The sequence below is a fragment of the Charadrius vociferus genome, unplaced genomic scaffold (assembly GCF_000708025.1).
Source record: "Charadrius vociferus isolate BGI_N301 unplaced genomic scaffold, ASM70802v2 scaffold536, whole genome shotgun sequence".
In the NCBI taxonomy this organism is placed as follows: Eukaryota; Metazoa; Chordata; class Aves; order Charadriiformes; family Charadriidae; genus Charadrius; species Charadrius vociferus.
Window position 1 is genome coordinate 46,981 of NW_009648807.1, and position 19,739 is coordinate 66,719.

At 37.3% G+C, this 19,739-nt stretch overlaps 1 protein-coding gene across 1 annotated transcript in view; it reads left to right on the forward strand.

Annotated features, from left to right (window-relative positions):
* The window catches only part of CDKAL1 (CDK5 regulatory subunit associated protein 1-like 1), a gene marked incomplete at its 5' end in the record, with an annotated part of 137,223 nt that overhangs the window by 43,127 nt on the left and 74,357 nt on the right, over window positions 1-19,739 (forward strand). The window contains one exon of the mRNA XM_009886841.1: window positions 4,716-4,778. Within this exon, the coding sequence (XP_009885143.1) occupies window positions 4,716-4,778 (63 nt within the window). The remainder of the gene's footprint in view (window positions 1-4,715; window positions 4,779-19,739) is intronic.

Genomic DNA, 19,739 nt, shown 5'->3' on the forward strand with positions numbered 1-19,739 from the left:
TGAACACTACCTGTCTTTTGAGAAGCATTGAATTACTTACGTCTGTTTTAGTAACAAGCTTGAAATAATTCACTTACAAAAGTGTTGCTTTACTTAGGGAAACCCTTCCATCCTGGCATACTTACGAATACATATATACATATGATTTTACAGTATTCAGCTCAGTCCTGCAGCATCACTTTAATCCATTCTTCATCATGCTTTCACATACTTTTCCAGTTAAAGATAGAAATAAAAAGTATCTTCGTTGTATCTCCCATATAATGTGGCATTTTTTAAAACGTATTGAAAGAGAAAAGTGAAAATTTTTATTCACAGTCGTATGCATATATTGTTAGTGGCCCAGATTAGCATAGTATCTGAATGTATAGAATCTTTATCTATCTCATATCCCTAATCTTGTTTCTTTAAGTACTACAAACTAAAGACTATGGGTTTAAAATTTAAATCAGTGCATGAATGAGTAATCAGAATTTTGTAACCTAACAAAATTTCTGCCCCTGTAAAGTGCACACACACATGCATATACATACCTACATCTATTAGGGAACTTTTGGTCCAGAGTTTTGCTTGCTGTAAATTTAGGAGGATTTTGCTGGGCTCCCACTGACTCCAACATGTGAGCAGTTGTACGCAGCAGTGATGCAGGCAGCACGCTCCACCCAGGGAAAGCTCTTCCTTCTGTATTATTAGGGTGCTGCTCTGCAGTTCCCCGGATAGCCTGCTACTGGCGCTTCAAAAAATCCCCACTTCATACACCACTGCTTCCTTCGATGCACAAATAGGAAATTGTGCACAGTTCTCAGACTGAGGCTTTACTGGTCTTGTTAGTCATATATTTATCTCAAGCGATACATGACTCTGGCTGTCCGTTGGCAAACCAATACTGGAAAAGTTTGTGGAGGAATAGTGTATCTCTGGCTTGTTACACATCTTGCACTAAAATTATATACAGCCAGACTGAGTAAGAATATTGCAAGTAACCCACTGCCAAGGGGGCCTTGGCTTAAGGAAATGTTCTGAGGTCACTTTATCAGTATCTGGCAAGCCTGAGACAAGTATGGAAATAAGCGACAAGTCTGATGCTGCTATGAGACTCCTAAGAGGTCTTTTCATTTTTGGAAATACCTTGTGCTAACTTGTATGGTGATTTTGCAAAGACTCTTGATTTTTTTCAGAAAGATAATAATTTTAAAGATATGCTATGCAGATCTGTGAGGACATTTGAAAGCGATACTGCTGCTGTACATGGAACAGTATGACAAGACAGTACATTTGCCTAAGTTCAGAAGGGGTTTTTGAGTGTCTTTTTAGCATGTGATTTTAATAGCATTATTGGTACAGAGCAAAGGAATGGGGAGTCAGAACACTAAAGGGAAAGAGGAGGAAGACAGGGGGAAGAAAAGTATTTTTATATTGGTCAAAAGAGTACTTGAAAGGGATGTTGGATTACACTGAGGAAGGAGAAATAGGAGTATGAAGTTGCGTCAAGGAAAGACATTCTGGGGAGATGCATGTAAAGAGGCAGTTTAGGGACTGAAGTAGTCCACTGGAGGTAGTGAGGGAGAAGGAGCTTTTTGTAGAATCATAGAATGGTTTAGGTTGGAAAGGACCTTGAAGATCATCAAGTTCCACCCCCCCTGCCATAGGCAGGGACACCTCCCACTAGACCAGATTGCCCAAGGCCACGTCCGGCCTGGCCTTGAACACCTCCAGGGATGGGGCCTCAACAACCTCTCTGGGCAACCTGTTCCAGAGCTTTACCACCCTTAAAGTGAAAAACTTCTTCCTAATGTTTAATCTAAACCTGCCCTCTTCCAGTTTAAACCCATTCCCCCTTGTCCTCTCACTACATGCCCTAGTAAAAAGTCCTTCCCCAGCTCTCCTGTAGGCCCCTTTAGGTACTGGAAGGCTGCAGTAAGATCTCCCCGGAGCCTTCTCTTCTCCAGGCTGAACAGCCCCAGCTCTCTCAGCCTCTCCTCGTAGGAGAGGTGCTTCAGCCTTCGGATCATCCTCGTGGCTCTCCTCTGGACACGCCCCAGCAGGTCCATGTCCTTCTTATGTTGGGGACTCCAGAGCTGGATGCAGTACTCCAGGTGGGGTCTCACGAGAGTGGAGTAGAGGGGCAGTAAGAGCTTTTGGGCTCCTTATTTTCCTCTGTCATGGAGAGGCCTGCTTCACTCTGTGCTTTACACTGCTTAAAGGTGAGCTGGCAACCGTGCCTTTTCTTCATGTAAAAACTTTCTATTAATACCATGTGGCTAATGCCTGCTGTAGGAGTCGAAGGGATTACCATTACAGGAGCATGAATTTCTTGTCCTTTTCCTAGCCTCTATGTTTTGAAATGTTTTGTATTTCTGGTTTTTAGAAATCTGAGTCAAGCTGAACTCAGTGTTCTAGAAAGACACAAATTATCACTAAGCAACCTTAACTCTGTGCGTAAAACATTTTTGTCTCAGCATATTCAGAGTTCCTACAAAGTAGTCAAATGCTGTTTGCATTTAGATCAGCTAAGCGTATGGGGCATCCTGGGGGCAGCATTTTTTCATGTGCATCTCCAGAAGTTCCATTCCATGTTCCTCTGTGCCATGTACTTCCAGCATTTCCCCTGACAGGAGCATTTTGGTTTTGTACAGAAAGCAAAAATTATACCTTTTCTTGAAAGGTTGGAAAGAAACCATAATTTCCTGTAATGAAAAGTGGAAGACTATGTCAACGTGTTCTGTGAGGAAAGCCATCTTCATTCTTCATCTTGTCTAGCTGAGTGTGTAAACAGCATTTTGGCAAGACTCTGAGGGTGAAGGATAGGAGGGTTTCTATTATATAGTTTCATTGAGTATTATTAAAGCTATTGCAAATAAAATACTCAAAAGAACTTTTTGTGCAGTCAAAATGGATTAAAGAGAAAAAGTCTTTGGTAAGAAAAAACAAGAAATAGACTTTTTCTGGATTCTGTTGTTTTTTGTTGTTTTTTCTCCTTGAAAGCCTAGTGGAGGTCTCCAGATTCCAAACTAAACTGCTTTTGTCTACTTCTTGCACAATTCTACATTAGTTTTTTAAGCGACCTTTTTATATAATCATTTTGATATCTCTTTTCAATTCATTAACACATTTCTCCAAATCTTTTTTATAGTATTTTAAGCATTTTCACTGTGTATAACTGTTCTAGGAAAGAAGTCATTGTAGGGTGGTGATGGAATTTGGGTTGTGCTACCTGATGCTTTCATTTGAGTTGGTTTTTTCCCATTGGAAATAAAAGACGTATTAATGGCGGTTAAAGGGCAAAGGTTCCTCTACTATGTGAGATCTTTTCTTTGGCAAAGGCATGTTCGATTGCTGAGAAAGTCTATACTAACAGATACGTCTTTTTTAATATCACTTCTGTTAGTTTTAAAGGCCCTTAGTAAACTCAGAAAAACAAGTCCTGTTAGGTATTACTCGTGGTAATAGAATTGTCTATGACAGAAGTAACCTCCTCATACTGAATTTATCGTTCTTGTTTGAAGAGGAACAGTGACCTCACAGAAGTAGTAATATTAATCTGATACCTTTAATGACTGAGAAATATCTAGCTGTCATAAATTTGTACTAGTAACTAAAGTTATAGCTTTTATGACGAAGTTGCTGCATCTGAACATTTCACTGAAAATAAAAGCTGTGTGAAGAAAGAAAATACATAGTCCCTTTTGCATCATCAAAAATTACTAAATTGTCCAATAGTTTCCAGAAGTTAAAATAAATACTGCAGACATGCAGCTGTCTATTTAGTTCCCAGCATGCTGGAAACATGAAGAGATCCTACCAGTTTAGTCGGAAAACTACTTTCAAAGAACTGATGGCTAAAATAAGACAACAGTACCAGACTACAAGCAAGGAGTTCTTGTAGTTGTCTCCCCTTTACACAGTTTCCAACATGCAATACTCTGCCTTCCCAAGCTATGAGATAAGTCAACATCAATTTTGACATAATAAAACTTTGAACTTACTTGTGACTCATCCCTGCATTAAAGATGAAGGGTGTTTTTCTCCTCTCCCTGCCCCTCCTCCATAGGATGCAGCTGAGAGATTCTATTTAACATCTGCTAAAATCACTGAAAGCTCTTTCATTGATTTCAGTAGAAGCTGGATTAAGCAGGTTTTGTCTTTGAACTTTACTCTTAACAGAAGGAGTTTTTTTCCCTTTGCTTGGCATTAAATGGCATGCCACCTATTAATTTTCCACAATCAAGGCAATGAGAGTATTAGCATCAAAAGAAATCGAAAAATAATAAATTGTTCTTCTTTAAACTGACTTCCTTTAAACCTAATCTGCTATAAAGCAAGACTGCATGTACATGCTAGAATAGTAGACAAGTCTTTGCAAGATTGGAGCCTAATCTTCAAGTTTTGTTATCTGTTTTCTAAAACATTATTTATGATTTATTGTGCCGAAATTAAAACAAATCTGAATTGTTTACACATTCCACTGCTGTTCCATAGATTAGTGTTTATTATTTATTACGGATATGTTCTTAACATTGTTAATATATATGTTAATCATTTCCTGTGTTATTTAATATCCTTAATCTGCATACACTGCTCTTCATACCTACAGTTCCATTAACAAAGTGGGGAGAGAATGTGTTTGTACCTGCATACAGTTTTTTAAATCAGTAGTGACTTTCCTTTTCCTTTAACTTTTCTAATACAGTTTATTTATTAATATTACTTTTCAGAAAAAACAGAGAACAAAGGATCTGTCCCAGCTGTTTCATTCATACAATCCATATGATCATAAGGTAAGAAAAAAATATACTACCTATGTTTGTTGTTAAGAATAATTCCAAACGTTCGTGTTAACTATATGTCATGTTTAATGCAAAAATGATAGGAAATTATAAAATTGAAAGTGCTAGGGTATTCGTGTTACTTAAATTATGCTATCATACAAATGTTTCTTTGTTTCTTCAAGCCAAGCTTGAAAAGCTTCATTTTCTCATTTGTGAAACCAATGACTCACATTAACCTCATAGAAGTATAATTTATAGACTGACACTAAATCCTGCAAAGTGACCATATGTGGTATTAGATTCCTCTCTTTTTTTCCTCTCTATTTAGAAACTGTTACCCTTGAGTATGTTGCTTAGCCTGTTGTGTCAATTAGGCCCCGAGATATATGATGCTAATGAATTATCTATTGATTCTGGAAGCATCATTGGAAGAGGCTGCTTTGGTAACAAGCCTGATGGTTGTCTGGAGGAAGAAGAAGAAATGCACATCTTCATTATAACTTGATCCTTGTTTGTCAAGTCTGGGAACCCTAGTAAAAAAGAACCTTGTTTATTATATCCTGTACTATAGGGTGAATAAAGAAGATCACTTCCCTAAAGACATTGCAATGTGAAATAAAAAATTAATGCTGTTTAAAGAAGATTTTGGAGAACCAGGAGACAGAGATCATTTCTGTGCTATAACTATTTGTCATGGGGTTTTTGTAGCCATTATGCAAAAGAGAGCATTAAGCAGCAGATTGAAGGCGAGCTAAGTAGGTTTGTAGATATTTTCGGGGACTTCCTCCTATCTTGGATGCATCTGTTGGCATGTTAAGCAAGTGTACTAAATCCTTTAACAATTTGTCAGCTGTATGAGATCGCTGTCTTTGCTGCTTCTGTTTTGCAAAGTGCAAGTATCCATTTCAAAAAACAAAGATTTGAAACATTTTTTTTTTGTTTAGACATTGCAAAGGAAAGTTCTGAACTCTACCCTTTCTTTTCCTGGCCATGTACCAAATAGCTATACGTTGTAAAAATTAGTTAGCTCTTGTATTCGGGGGAAGAAATTGGCAGAAGTGTGTATATGTGTGCACCCATCTCTAAGTATGAGCATGTGTGTATGTGTGCAACTACACCTATGTCTATGAGAAAGAAATACATTGTATAAATATTAACGGATTAAATTTATCATGTAGGTCGCTGCTATGAGAGTTACATAGTTACCAGCAACTTGAAAATTTACAACTTAAAAACCATTGTCAAACAGTAGGTATAGGCTACAGTTTTGATAATTATATATCATTTCAAGTTAAATCCATCACTTCAAAGTATTCTTTTTTATAGATAGATTTGCATTATTTATAAATAAAGCAGATATTCAGGGCATGTGAAAATTGAGAAACATGAAGAATAAAGGAAGAAATTAGTGTGACAAGATTTTGAATGGAATCATTGCTTTTTTGAGTTGAAACATTTTAAGGTAAATGTAATAGTAAGTCAATTGAGATCTAATAAGGAGAAGCAATTGATGAACCAGCAGCTTTGATATTCCCCTCCATGTCTAAATTCTCCTGTGCCAAACACTTTTTATTCATAGTACAAGGAAATTCCATTATTCTTTTATTAGCACTTTTAATGGAGCTTGGCCATTTGATACTGCTACTGCCTTCCTGCTCACATCCTTTGTGGCATTATATCAAAGTGTCCTCAAATGATTTTGGCTTCAGTTGTGAAGACTTGTGCACTCTTTACAAATTAGTCATCAGGCGATGTGGAATTGAATATAAATGCTTAGATATATTCCCTTTTGATCTTTGTTTTAGGACCTTTAATAAATTATTAAAAGTAGCACAATTATTTGATGAGTGATTTTTTGAAGCTACACTATTTTGCTGCTTCCATGAACATTCTGCATTTATATCTGAGAGTAAAAGGGGGGAAAAAGGACAAATGAAAGTTTATTAAAAAGACGATCTTTCCTTATTTTCCATTTGACAGTGAAGGCTTTCCTTCTGCTACTTCCTATTTGTAGTGGCTGCAACAAATTCATTGCAGATTTCTTACTCTGTGCTTTTAATTTCCTCCTCAGATGTCAATTTCACAATTGTTGCGTCCAGGGGAGGGCTTTTAATTTTTACATTAAATCTAACAGTAATCAGCATTGGTTGAAAATACAGTTATTTCAAGTAGAGGTTTATATTAGTTTTACTCTAGTTCTGTTTTGTCTGATTTAAATGGCAAAAGGGTTGGTTTTGAGGGGGTGGGGTGTTTGCTATTTTGTAGATTATTTTCAGTAAGCATAAAAAAGAGATTTTATGATGGCTTTATGAAAGTGTTAGTGATGCAGGATCATGGCACGAATGACTTGAATTACTGGCTTCCGGGATTCTCAGTTGGTTGATTAAAAGGTTTTTCTCTGATAACTTTTCTCAAGTAGAAAAGAGAGAACCTTAAAGGATAAGTTGGAGCTTGGTAGTAGTAGTAAAAACAGATTTAAAAGGAAACTCCTGAACTACAGTGACTGGAACAGGACTGTCTAGCAAGATTTGATACTACGTCATCCTTTTGTGAGGGGATATCGCATAGAAAAGAGAAAAATTAATCAGAAAATGTTCATTCTTCCAAGCTTGTGCTTCACTCACTAAACCAGAAAGTTATGTTTTGATGGAGTAACTAAACTAATCTTACAAACTTTATTAATATTTATGCTTGTTCAAGAGACCAATAGCTATTAGAAATAATAGCTATTCCTGGAAATTCTACCTCAATTTATATTTGCCTGCCTAGTGCAAGTTACTGCATCCTGAAAAATGTTTTAAATGTCTATGGTTCTGCATTCCCAGGTGAAAAGCCAGCTCTTTTACGGAGGGGGAAAGCAAGGGTTTTCTTTTCCTTCCACTTGCAGGTGTGGAGTCTTATCTTCTATCTAGTGAGGCCTTAATTCAGCAGCAGAAGGGACAGAGCTTTTAAATTCCTTTATGTAAAAGGGGTGGAAAAGTGAGAGATACTATGCCTGTGCTGATAGCAGAGGAAGAGTAGTTAAGCTCCTGTATTCTTTAATGCCTAAATATCTATAGTTTGCCATCTAGTTGCCCTTATTGTTCAGATGAAATCATACAACGGCAAATCTCAATAATTGCCCTTTGGTTGTATACTTATCCAGGGGAACTCGATCATGTTCTCTTTCACCAAGTGTCACCATAGTGCCTGCGGAGGCTCTTGCTACGGAATCTCTGGGTCTTTCAGATACCGTACCGCTGACAAAGCTCGTTGTAGCATTGGTCTTGAATGCCTGGCAAATATATTGAACTCTTGATGTCAGACACATGCAAAAAGCTCACTTTTCTCACATATCTTTTCTTGTTGTTAAAATAAATAAATATCTCCTAAAATTCACTCTTTTCAAAACTAAGTAATTATTTAGGAAATGCTGAGATATATCGTGATTATGAAAAGCTGTTCCAGGTGGATGTTTGATTGTCATTTGTTTAAAGTTGTTTCGGTTAGCATGTGTAAAAATACATAGAACTCTAATTGTAGACGAAGCCATTCCTTCATCTGAAATATTTGCTTTTTCCTGTGTTTATGTAGAATAGGACTATGTGTAGTCTGGCTTTCTTGAGAGTCAAGTTCTTACTGCTGTGTAACTTTTCTCTAGTTTGCAATAGAACAGCTCTTCCAATTATATGTATAGTTTACCTTTTTCTAGGACTATTAGAAAAATAAGATAAAACTGTCATCCTCATAAAGCTGTGCCAAACACAGTTTTAGTGATTTAAAATTAAAAAGATGATACTTGAGGCGTGCTCTTTTTACCCTTAGCTATTATCTGGCCAATTTCCTACTAGCTCATTTAATGAAAGATTATGTTTGCACAGAAGTAATTTCTGCTGAAACTTTTTTATGTGCGCACTGTGAGGTTACACATTGCACACAGCAAGGATTTTTATTCTGCCTGCAGTGGATGTTTAACTCCCTTAGTATCTTTCTCCCAAATGATGTTTGCCCTTTAAAACTTGTGACCCAGTTTCTTGAAAGCTATTAAGGCAGTTGTGATAGCAGGTTACCTGGTCAAAACAACAGGTTTGAGAAGCTTAATATGAGCTTCAGGATCCAATATGAGGACTGTCCAAATTCAGCAGCACAGAGCCCTAGTTCCTTTTCTTCTTTTTGTCAGATGAGTTAAGTATTCAGTCTAGTCCTGGAGCAGTTGTTTAAAACCATAATCTTCAATTTATTCTCTGCAAAAGGATTTTTTTACATATAGTAAACACAGGATAGCAGAACTACTATTCATTTTGCTGCTCTGCCTTCTTGAGAGGATAGCCAGAAAGAGAGACCTTAGGGCATGTCCATACATGCCTCTGGCAGCATTGTGCTGTTACAGTAAGAAATCCTCTGAGAGTTGTGCTTAAAACTCAGCTCTGGATTCGTGTCTGCCTTTTTGCAACCTGAATCTCTTGCTCAAGAGTAGGGCATGATCTATGAAAAAATAAGGTCATGTCTAACAGTGTTAGGGTTTATTTTAGCATATGCTATCTCCAACCAAGTAAGAAATAAAGTCAATGTTCATGTGATTTGAAAATATTTTTGAGAGATTTTTTTTCCAAGTTGAAAGTGCTCAGGATTAAAAAAAAAAATTACTATTTCAAAATGCGCTCTAGTTAATGCAATACTACTAAAATAATTGTAAAATCTTTAAGCCTCATGCTCTAAAATGTTCTTTATTAATGCATTCTGGAAATGTTAAAACACTCAAAATACTAAAACCCCATAGACAGTGCCTGTGTGATTGGCAAATTATATGGAGCATTGTATTAAAATACACAATTAAGTGACAAAAAGCTTTCTTTTGGTTTTTTTTTCGTGGCGGAGGACGTGTTTTGGGGGTTTTTGTGGCTAGCTCTTAGCCTGGTAAGCAATTTCAGGAGGCAGGGAGGTGATGTCCTGTATTCCGTTGGCTTTGATAAAGGTAGATGTGTGCATAACTGACTCAAGGAAGATTAATAACAAGATTATGTATGGCTATTCTTAAAGCTAAGGTGCTAATGACTGATGTCACTTGCAGACTTACCATGATAATTGTTTTCAACCAATTATTTCAATAGTGCACAGAATCTTGCTCCAATTTTTAACAGAAAAGAAATAATCTAACGTCAGCATCATTAAACTGTGGTTGAAGGGCACCTCTTTCTTCTGCTGGGTTGTGTAGCTCCTCTAGAGAGTTTGAGGCATTTGTAAGTCAGAAAAATTAAAAAATTATACTACTACACATTGAAAGAGACTGTAAGTAGTGAGGGGGTGAAACTGTGTTTTAGTAATGAAACAGACAGGAGCCACTGTCAAACAGGTAGGATCTCTGTTGGCATTGCCTATGGAGGCATATCTGTCTGGTCTATGTGGTTTTCATTGACACTAAAACAAAATATTAATGATCAAGGCTGTGACATTGGAAATTTTTATGGACAACTGCGTGAAACATGAAGTGTCCAAAAGGAAGAGGAAGGTCCCAGGTAAGGGGTGAGCGATTGGAGTCAGTTGGCTTTGGTAGCAAAACGTATCAAGTCCTGCACTGCTTCCAGCCCCTGTGCTGTAGCTGGAGGCCTCTGGGGACTGTAGGCTGTGGCAGGGCAACCAAGTGGTGGCACTGACAACCAGCGAAAGTGTCTTCACTGTGGTGAGAATTGCTTAGTTAAACAGCAGAAACATGGGGAGATGGGAAGTTGAGTGGTTCTGTTGGGACCAGTTCTCCTACCAATGAGCTGCTTCCTTTCATTTTTCTCCCATGTTGAGGGAAGCTGGACTTTCTGTGCACCCTTCACAAATAGGCAAAATTGAACATAAGAAATTCTGATGTCTACTGAAAGAAACAACTCTAAAATGCCTGATGCTGGCTAACTTTCTAATGGCAGGCATCACCATACTACTCTGTTAATTAGATCCAGAAAACTTTGGTTTTGAAGGTGTGTCTGCACTGTGGTATGATGTGATTACATGCCAGGACATGTAAATTGAAATTTGGGCACTTGTAGAGTTGGAAGTGTTGCTATGAGAGTAGTTTCTTAAAAGAAGCTAGTGAAAGACTAAAACATAGAGGCAGCATTAAACATATCTAGCAGGTAAGGTTTACTTCTTTCACTAATCTCTGCTCCTACCTTTTCAGTAGTTGCTGACCTCCCAGACTTTGCCGTCTTCTGCTTCTGTGTTTGTTGCTGGCCATTTTTCATAGCCACTGGCATTAGGCAGTGGTTTGTTTTACAAATGAGGCATGGCAGCTAGCATGTTTAGGTAAACCAGGTTTGGATACTTTTTGGAGTCTGGAAATGGGAAATTTCAGAACTGCTGAAAAACACAGGCACTACTTGTTATTTTTCCTAAGGACAGTCATGTTTCTCAGATATTAACTGTTGTGTAAGTTGTGCGTGTGCAGTGGAAGTGCCATGAACGGGTAGGTTGTACTTTTGAGCGAGAAAAAAATAAAGTCATTTTGAGATACTGTCTCAGCCTTCAGATTTTGGGGGTAATGACTTGGGTATATGATTCTGGAAAATAACAAAAATCATTTTAACCTGCTTTCCATTTATTTCAGGAACAGCATTGTACTAAATCATAAGGCAGCTGCGAGGTTGCAATGCCTGTGATATAAGCCATAGTCTGAATTTCCTAAAGCAGGTGCTTTGAATTGTTCTTCTGTAAGATGAAAAAGATTTCTAGGTTATTGCTGAAAAGAGGCAGAGCCTTTTGCTATCTCCTGCCTCAAAATAGATTTCAGGTTTAATTTAATAGCTTAGATGTCAGATATGACCGCGTTTTATGGAAATATTCTTATTGTAACCTACATCCATTCTTCTCTTTTCCCTTCCTTCGTGTTCAGAACTGCTTTTTGGAGGGGGTTACATAAAGCTGTTTTGTGCTCTTGATATGATGTGAGGCTTCAAAGAAGACTACTGAAAGAGAAAAGCAATTTCTGTTTGGAAGAGCAGTGCAGCGGCCTTGTGCTAATGGCATACTTGAACATTACTTGGTGATAGTGAAGAGAATCTAATGGCCTGAAAAGCTGCTGATTTTTCTTCACTTAACTCTTTGCTGCATTGAGGTTTATGCCATCTGTAACACAAAGCGAGCTAACAGTTTAGAAGCTGCTGTTCAGATACCAAAAATTGTTTCAGGGTTTTGTAGAGAACAGGAGAAGAAACAAGGAAGGCAATGCAACAGAAGGGCTTACTTCCCTCTTGAATAGGTTGTATGGAAAAAGGCCGATCTGCTCGGTCTTAATTCTAGAGCCAAAATGTTGACGCAAAAGACTTGAAATCTTACTTGAAGTATATATTGCATCCAGAAAATGAAAAAACAAAAAACCCAATTCCTGAATTTATTGCTGTAAAACCAATGGTTTGTTTGTTGGTTTTGTTTTGCAAAAAAAACCCTAAAATGCATACAAACAGGTAGTTTATATATGCTTAATACTTTGGTTAAAACTGTATTCAATGCTAGTAACTTTTGTTGTAATTCGATATTTAAAGCATCTAACCCTGTCTTATGCTAACCAAATTGTTTGGGATTGTTACCTTAATTATCAACCAGAAGGGAGGCTTTTCCTGTTTTAGGTTAAACAGATATTTTTCTATCTTTTTAAAACGATCTTTCTAAAAAACTATTTACAATAGTTTGTCAAATCACGTTTACGTCTATACACACAGGTAATGCTATATGATGATGCACAGGCTTAGGTGTTTCATGAGGTTTTGCAGGTACCGATACGTTATTGAGATGTCTTCATTAATGATCTTGAGAACAGTTTTAAGAAATAAGCTGATGTAATCCCCCCTATACAGCTGTATAGCTATACAGCTATACATTTTTTCAGTTAAATAATCATGAAAATAGTGGTCATTCACTTCATGGTTTTTCTCCTTGATACAGCATGCAAATGCTATCTGGTATATAGCATTATCCTCCCAAAAAGTTCATTTCATCTCTGTGTAGTCTACCTTCTTTTTTCTGTTTCTTTCTACCTAAACATTCTTGGTTTAATATCTTGTTCGGGCGTTAACGTATTCTCTCTCAATTTACTTTCATTCACCTGCCCTTCCGTTTTTCTTGGTTTTTTCCTGCATATCTTTATGGAGCCCCGTAGGATCTACAGCTGTACTTTGTCATAGCATTCAAGTGGCAGTGGGAAACGGTGTTGCTGTCGGTGGGGAAGGCATCAGTGCAGCTTGTGTAGCTATGCATGAGCGCAGTACTATGGGAACCCATCCACAGAGGTGGTAGTAGAGTTCTTCACTATTCAAGAATTGAAACTTTGCTCTTGACCTAAGCATTCCTGTGACCAAGCTCTTGAGCTTGTTTGCTTTTAATTGATCATATATCCAGAGACCCAAGTTTTGGGTGCTTTGCTAATGGATATGACAAGTAGCTTTACGGTCTGTTCCCTGTCTTGTCATTGTAGAAAAATTGTTGGGTTTGCTCATAAAGTTGCTACAGTCTTTCTGTGTATTTGAGTTAATTTGGCGTGTTATTTAAAGTTCTAGATGTTAAAGTTTGCATCAATGCTTTTATTACCTGTAGATTTTAGGTAAGATTTTTACTTTCTTGCATGGAGTGAACATTCTCCATTTACTCTTCTTCTTCCTTATTCCTGTTTAAAAGTTTGTTTTAATGATGCTTTGATATAAAGCTGTGAAGCAGGTGGGTATTTTCTGGATTGGTGTCTGTTAATAAGAGTATGGAAATGTTGATCTCCTTACCCTGTTTTAATATTCTTCTGCATAGCCTTACATATATGCACACACACACATGCACACACACACGAAAACCCATCATCAGCAAAAACTTTGATTTGAGATTTGTTTCTGGATGATACTTGGAATCAATCTGATGTATTTCAAGTAAGTCAGAGAAGGATGGGATCACATTTTTCCCAATCAGCGCTGGCTATGATTCCATCCTCTGCTGTCATTTAAACACTTGGAACTAGAAACTCTCCTGTAGTTTTTATTTTGTTATAATTTCCTCTCTTTACTATATCCAACTTCAAAAAGAAGTGAAGAAAGGTTAGTTATCATACAGTTGAAAAGACAAGTCTGAGTAAAATGACCATGTAAAACTATAGAGAGAATTTGGGGTTTAGATGGTTCTACACAAGAAACTTGTTCCCCTGCTGTCTGTCGGCACAGCACAGTTAGGCCACCCTCAGCGTGAGCTCAAGTGCTCTGAAGGGCAGACGGAGGAGGAGTCTCAGAATCTGCTACCTACCCATGGGGATTTTGCATAGTTGGTCTCGGTGATTGTCACCTGCAGCAAAGCATCTGTCTCAGCTACATGTGAAATTTGGGGTACTTACAAATGTGCTCTCAGTGGTCTTGCACTCAATCTGCCTGTGTCTGAGGGAAGGGCTCATGGTCTTAGGGCAGAGAGGGTGTTTGTATTCAGATGTAACCAGAAAATCATCCTGTGCTTTTTACCAATTGCTCATCCTTTTTGAGAATTGCAGGATGAGCACTGAAGCATGTCAGTGCTGTGGTGATTTAGTATGCATGCTTACAGAAAAACTAGCAACATTCAGTTAAATTACCCAGATACTAACATACACTCTACTCGTGTAAATTAGGGTGGGTTTAAAAGACCTTCAAATTTAGTTCAAGGGTGGAAGCTCAGAGTCAGTAGACTTTGAGTTCACTCTGCAGTGTAGACATACAATGGAGGTTTAGGTCCCAGTTCAGGGCAGAAGAAAGCATCTAAAACACATTATTCAATTCCAGCAGTACTTGAGCTTTAGTGTATCAGAAGGAAGGAGTGGTGCTGTCAGTGGGAAGAGAGGCACAAACCTGGATTTTGTTATAAATGCACGTTAAGAAAGCATATTTCAGTCCTTAAATATGGCATGTTCTTTAGTATTATTTTTCCTCTGTATTCTGGTATTTTATGGACATAAAATAGTTTTCATCCAAAATACTTTATCCATCCAAAGATGGATAAAATAAATTATCCGTCCTTCCATGCATTTTTTTAAGGGAAAGGCTCCAGCTTGAGAGGCTTGTATGGCAGCCGTCCTCTTTGGAATTTACTTCATTATTTCCAATTTTGGCGAGATTCCAACGTCAAAAAAAATCATCTTTCCAAGAAGCTGTAGCTTCTTCCTGTAATTCTAGAGACTGCCTCTATTTGATTTGCATTATCTGAAGCATAAGAGGCTTGTGGGGCCAATAGCAAATGTAAGGTTTGGTATCTCATCATCCATCAGGATAAAAATGGAGGGTTTATATCTCCTTAAAGGAAGAGGAACATTATAATTGCTTTGAGATAAATGTGGCATTTTCTAATATCAGTGAAAGCAGCTAAGAGGTTCATCTTCAAAGATGGCATTTCAGTTTGTATAAATGCTGCTTTAGGTGATGTTTAAATTTTCTTTCACCCTTTCCTCATACAGTCACGATAATCATACCTAGTCATTTAGCCTTATAGAAAAAAAGATGGATATGCAAGTAGTTGACAAAGGTCTTTAAAACACACCGTGAGATTTTTTTTTCAAAATATATTTCTGTGAAATTTGATATATGTAGCACACATAAGAGGGGTGTTGTGATAAAACACTTCAGGTTGCAAATACAAGCAGTCATGCTGACAAATCCTTTATTTCATACTGTCATGCTTTTTCCAGGGAAAAATACCTATGTGTTCTTACTGCTGCTCATTTTCGCATCTCCTTTAATATTGCTAGCATCGTTTATGAGCCATGTGTATGGCAAACTATGCTCCTTCATGTATTTTATTTTTACAAGCTTATTTTTTATATAAAAGGCCTGCTTGGTACAAAACCTTACAAGACATAAGCCGTCACTGGTTTACATTGCAAACCTCAACCTTGTTTTCCAAAGAACATTTGCAGAAAATGTGTAATATAAAGCTGAAAATACGAACCATTTTGTAAGTCCTGTGCAGGAACAGACATTAAATACCAATTCACGTGTCAGACAGACAGTGGCAGCTGCTTTGTTAATGTATGGCACATTCCCATATTAAATCAAATGGCAAGTGCACGGTTTGACAGATACCATCATCAGTGCAAACATTATTAAACTCATTAAAGAGCTTGCTTTTGATTTTTTATTTAACGTACATATATTTGGCTTGCAGAGCCTTTCTCAATCAGAGCCTACAGCAGCAAGTACTACTTCTCCAGGTTTTTTGCCTAACAAAGCCTGATGTGTTTCTGGCTGTTCCTCGGGGGCAGTGCCGTGATATTTATGGCTTCCCCTGCACATCGCGTGTTAGGGTCTGTGACCAGAAATTCCATTTGAGAGCACATCGCTCTGGATAGCACTCAGTGGTCTTTTCATTTTGATTGATGGCTCTGGTTTTGCACCATCTGGCTTCTGATAGGCTGCATTAATCATATCCCAAACTAAGAAAATTTAGACAGGATTTTTTAATAAGTACATGTACGTGGAAGAGAAAAGTGCATGTATATATATGTTTGTGTATTTAATTCCTATAGGTTCCAGTCATACGAAAGAGAGCAACAGTCCTGTCATAGAGTTTGTGTTGGGATAAATAAGTCTCTAAATAAACCTCTACTTACGAATGCCTATATTTCGATTTTACTCCTACTGTTTTAACTTCGTTTTATTTTGCTTTCTATCAGCTGCCTTATGTTGAAATTATTTTCTGTTAGGAGCAATGCACTTGTTTAAAGCATTTGAGTTGCATCTCAACTGTTTTAATTAAATCTTGACATTTTTCTTTCTGCTTCTTTGGTGATATGCTGAAGTTCTTTGCTTCTTTGTAAACATAGCTTGAGGTAATGGTTTCTGAAACGGAACATCATCAGGTTTTAAATTCTGTATGTGTAGAACATCTTAAAGTTGTCATATTTAAATTCACATCTTGGGGAAAATTTAGAATCTTAATTATACATACAATCTACAAGACTCAGTAATCAGCCATATTGACGGCTTCTTATAGAGTTTGGCAATAGCTTATTTAAGGTATTGTATTGTTGGATTAACAAAATTAATAGTTTTCCAATACATATGTAGGAATTAATCAGCCAATGTGCGGTTGTTGAGTGTTCCAGATATTATTTGGATTTCTAATTTACAAGTAAGCAGTTATCTATACTCCTTCTCATTAGGTTGCTTTCATTCTGTGATATTTTTACAATATGGCTTAAGGGAAAAAATTGTCCTGTGATATACACTGTCACATTGAAACCATGAGCTGGATGTTAGGTTTCAGAAGCTACTTAGTCTTCACCACTTAGATTTTCAAAGACCATGGGATGAGAAGCTGCCCTTGATTCCCTTCCACCCATGCAGTCCATGAAATGGTAGGCAGCCAGCAGTAATTTATACTCTTAATAAGAAATACAGTAAGCTCATTTGCTATATCCCCAAGTCCAGCATTTACTCGTTACACTGGGTGTGCGTTCTTGGGTGTTCCTCACAAATCAAATGGTGTGGAAGTATCACAGCCACCGATTTTTTATTGACAGCTATTAATTGTGTTGTTGGGGGGGGGTGTGGAGGTGGTTTTTTGGTATCTTGTTTTGTTTTTACTTTTTTGCCCCATTTTCTCTCACTTTTCCTCAATATTCTCATTAGTAGAGCATGCAGGTACTTTGGAATCTTTTTTTTTTTTTTTTAAATTTATTATTCCCTGTGCTTTGCTTGTGAAAATATCTTAAGAATAAGGTACAGAATTCCATTTATAACTCAGGTGGAGCAACGTTCATCCATAACCCCACCAAGTAAAGCAAAACTTCCTGTTCTAATTTTATTTCTACCAGGCTTGATGATGTCTCTCTGTGGAGTAGATGAGGTTTATTTCAAGACATCTGGCATGAATTCTTTGTAATTTAAATCTGTGCTTAGGGTTCAAAACTAGTGTCGTGTTAGAAAGTTGTTTGACATACTACATCAAGAAACAGTTCTTGAGGAAGATTTTAGAAAATTCAATCACTGTCTTTAATAAAGACATAAAGCTTCTTAAGGTCTAGTGCTGTGGAAGTCCTGAGAGCACCATGTCTCACATTTGTTCGTTTCCACACTTTTCTGCAAAACTCTGCTTTTTCTGTTGTCTTCCTCTAACAGTTTGTGTTTTCATTTACATTTATTTTAAAGACAAGGCTTGTTTGTTTGTTTACAGTCTCACAGCTTTTTAAAATATACATCTGTGGTTGAGAGAATCATAATTCACCAATAATCTGTGTTAAGTATAGATGCTGAAAATTAGGATAAACAAAACCTGCTTAATCAGTATTACAAAAGCACCATCTTCATTTGTTGCCAAGGAGGATTTTTAGAAAATCTTAATGGTGACACTGCTAATCAGACTGTGCCCAGTGTTGAACTACATTTCTCTAGTAAATCAACAACTGATCTTGAGTAATTTTGCCTTGCGCCTCCCAGATATAGAACTCCCACCTTATTTTGCCTGAATCATTGTAATTAGAGTTTACCTCAGAGACGTTGCGGAAGTTAAAAAGTTAAAGTCTTGCCAACAGGCATAATCAGTATCTTCTCCCAAGCTCCCTGGTGGCTATTCATAAAAGCCTGGATCCTCAAGCTCAGAAGAAGCCTTCAGTATGCATACTGCTCCCTGGTGTTCTCATTATCCAGCTTCTAACCTGGAATAGCAGCATCACCGTACGGGCTTGTGGAAGCTGGAGCAGCCCAATACCTTGTTGGGAGCAAAGGTCTACAGTGAAAACGACAGTTGTTTATAGTAGCATTCTGCAAAGGGTCCTCTGAACTTTGTGAGATACGAACAAGATATATTCACTCCTGCATTACACTTCAAAACATGGAGAAAAAGGTAAAATGTATTTGCAAATGTCCTTCTGAGAACTGAAAAATCATTGATATTGTTATTTAAACACTGGGATGTAGTGTCAAAGGGTGAGTTCAGGGCCTGCAGGATGGTTAACAGAAATCCCTAAAAAGTGAAACATTCATACCATGGATGTCCTTTCATCTCTTTCCAAAGCTGTACATGCCAGCTTAGAAAAATTGTCATAGGTAGATGCAGACTACTGGTGTTTTCATCTGATGACTTTTAGTAAGCAGCTCAATATGAAGAAACCTTATATTACCATGTTTTCTGAAATCCAAGGCCTGCCTCCGCTTTTCAGCTGAACAACTCCAGTCAATCTTATCTTAGTCCATGCAGGTTTAATGACTTAGCTTCTTGAAGTCAATGCCAGTCAAGTAACTCTGTAGAGATATGCATTGCTGTAGCGATGCTGCATGTTATCATACCTCATCACCACTATGTTTTTTGGGGTTTTTTTCAATATGGACAACAGAGGGAGTTGAACTTGGGGTTGTATTTTGGGTTGAATTTTCGTTACTTTCTGGTTTAGTTTTATTGTCACTCCCTCTGTTGAAAGAAGAATACAGAGTAAATATTTTAAAATTTGTTAAGGTTTACAAGCTTCTGTATGCTTATTCCATTTTTTATGAAGCTTTCCAATAAGAAATCAGCATCAAAATGGGATGACTAAAGCGTTTAACAGACTCCTTTCTAAGGCTGTTCAATATACTGGTGTCTGGTTTTGCTGTTACACTGATTATTAGTAAGATTGTATCAAAGGATAATGTCAAGTTATTGTAGGATGTTTGGATTTTGAAAACAGATACCATTGGTAGTTATTTTTTTAAATTCTGCTTGTTTGTATTTAAAAATCTACAGGATTTGATATGAATAATAATACGGGAGAGTATACATGTGAAGATTTAAAAAATTCTTTCAAAGGATTCTTACCTCTGTGAGACTACATACGGGTTTTTGGTGCATTTAAACTCCACTATAAATACTGTCTTTGAGTAATTCCTTTTCTTGTGATGCGTGTACTTTTAAGGGGAGGGGGAGCCCTTTATTGATTTTATTCTGTGGGTATGTAGCATACCTTTCTCTGTTAATGTTTGACAACTGTGTACAGTGTGCAAGCTCTGTGTGTCTGGTAAGAAATTGGGCCTGTACATC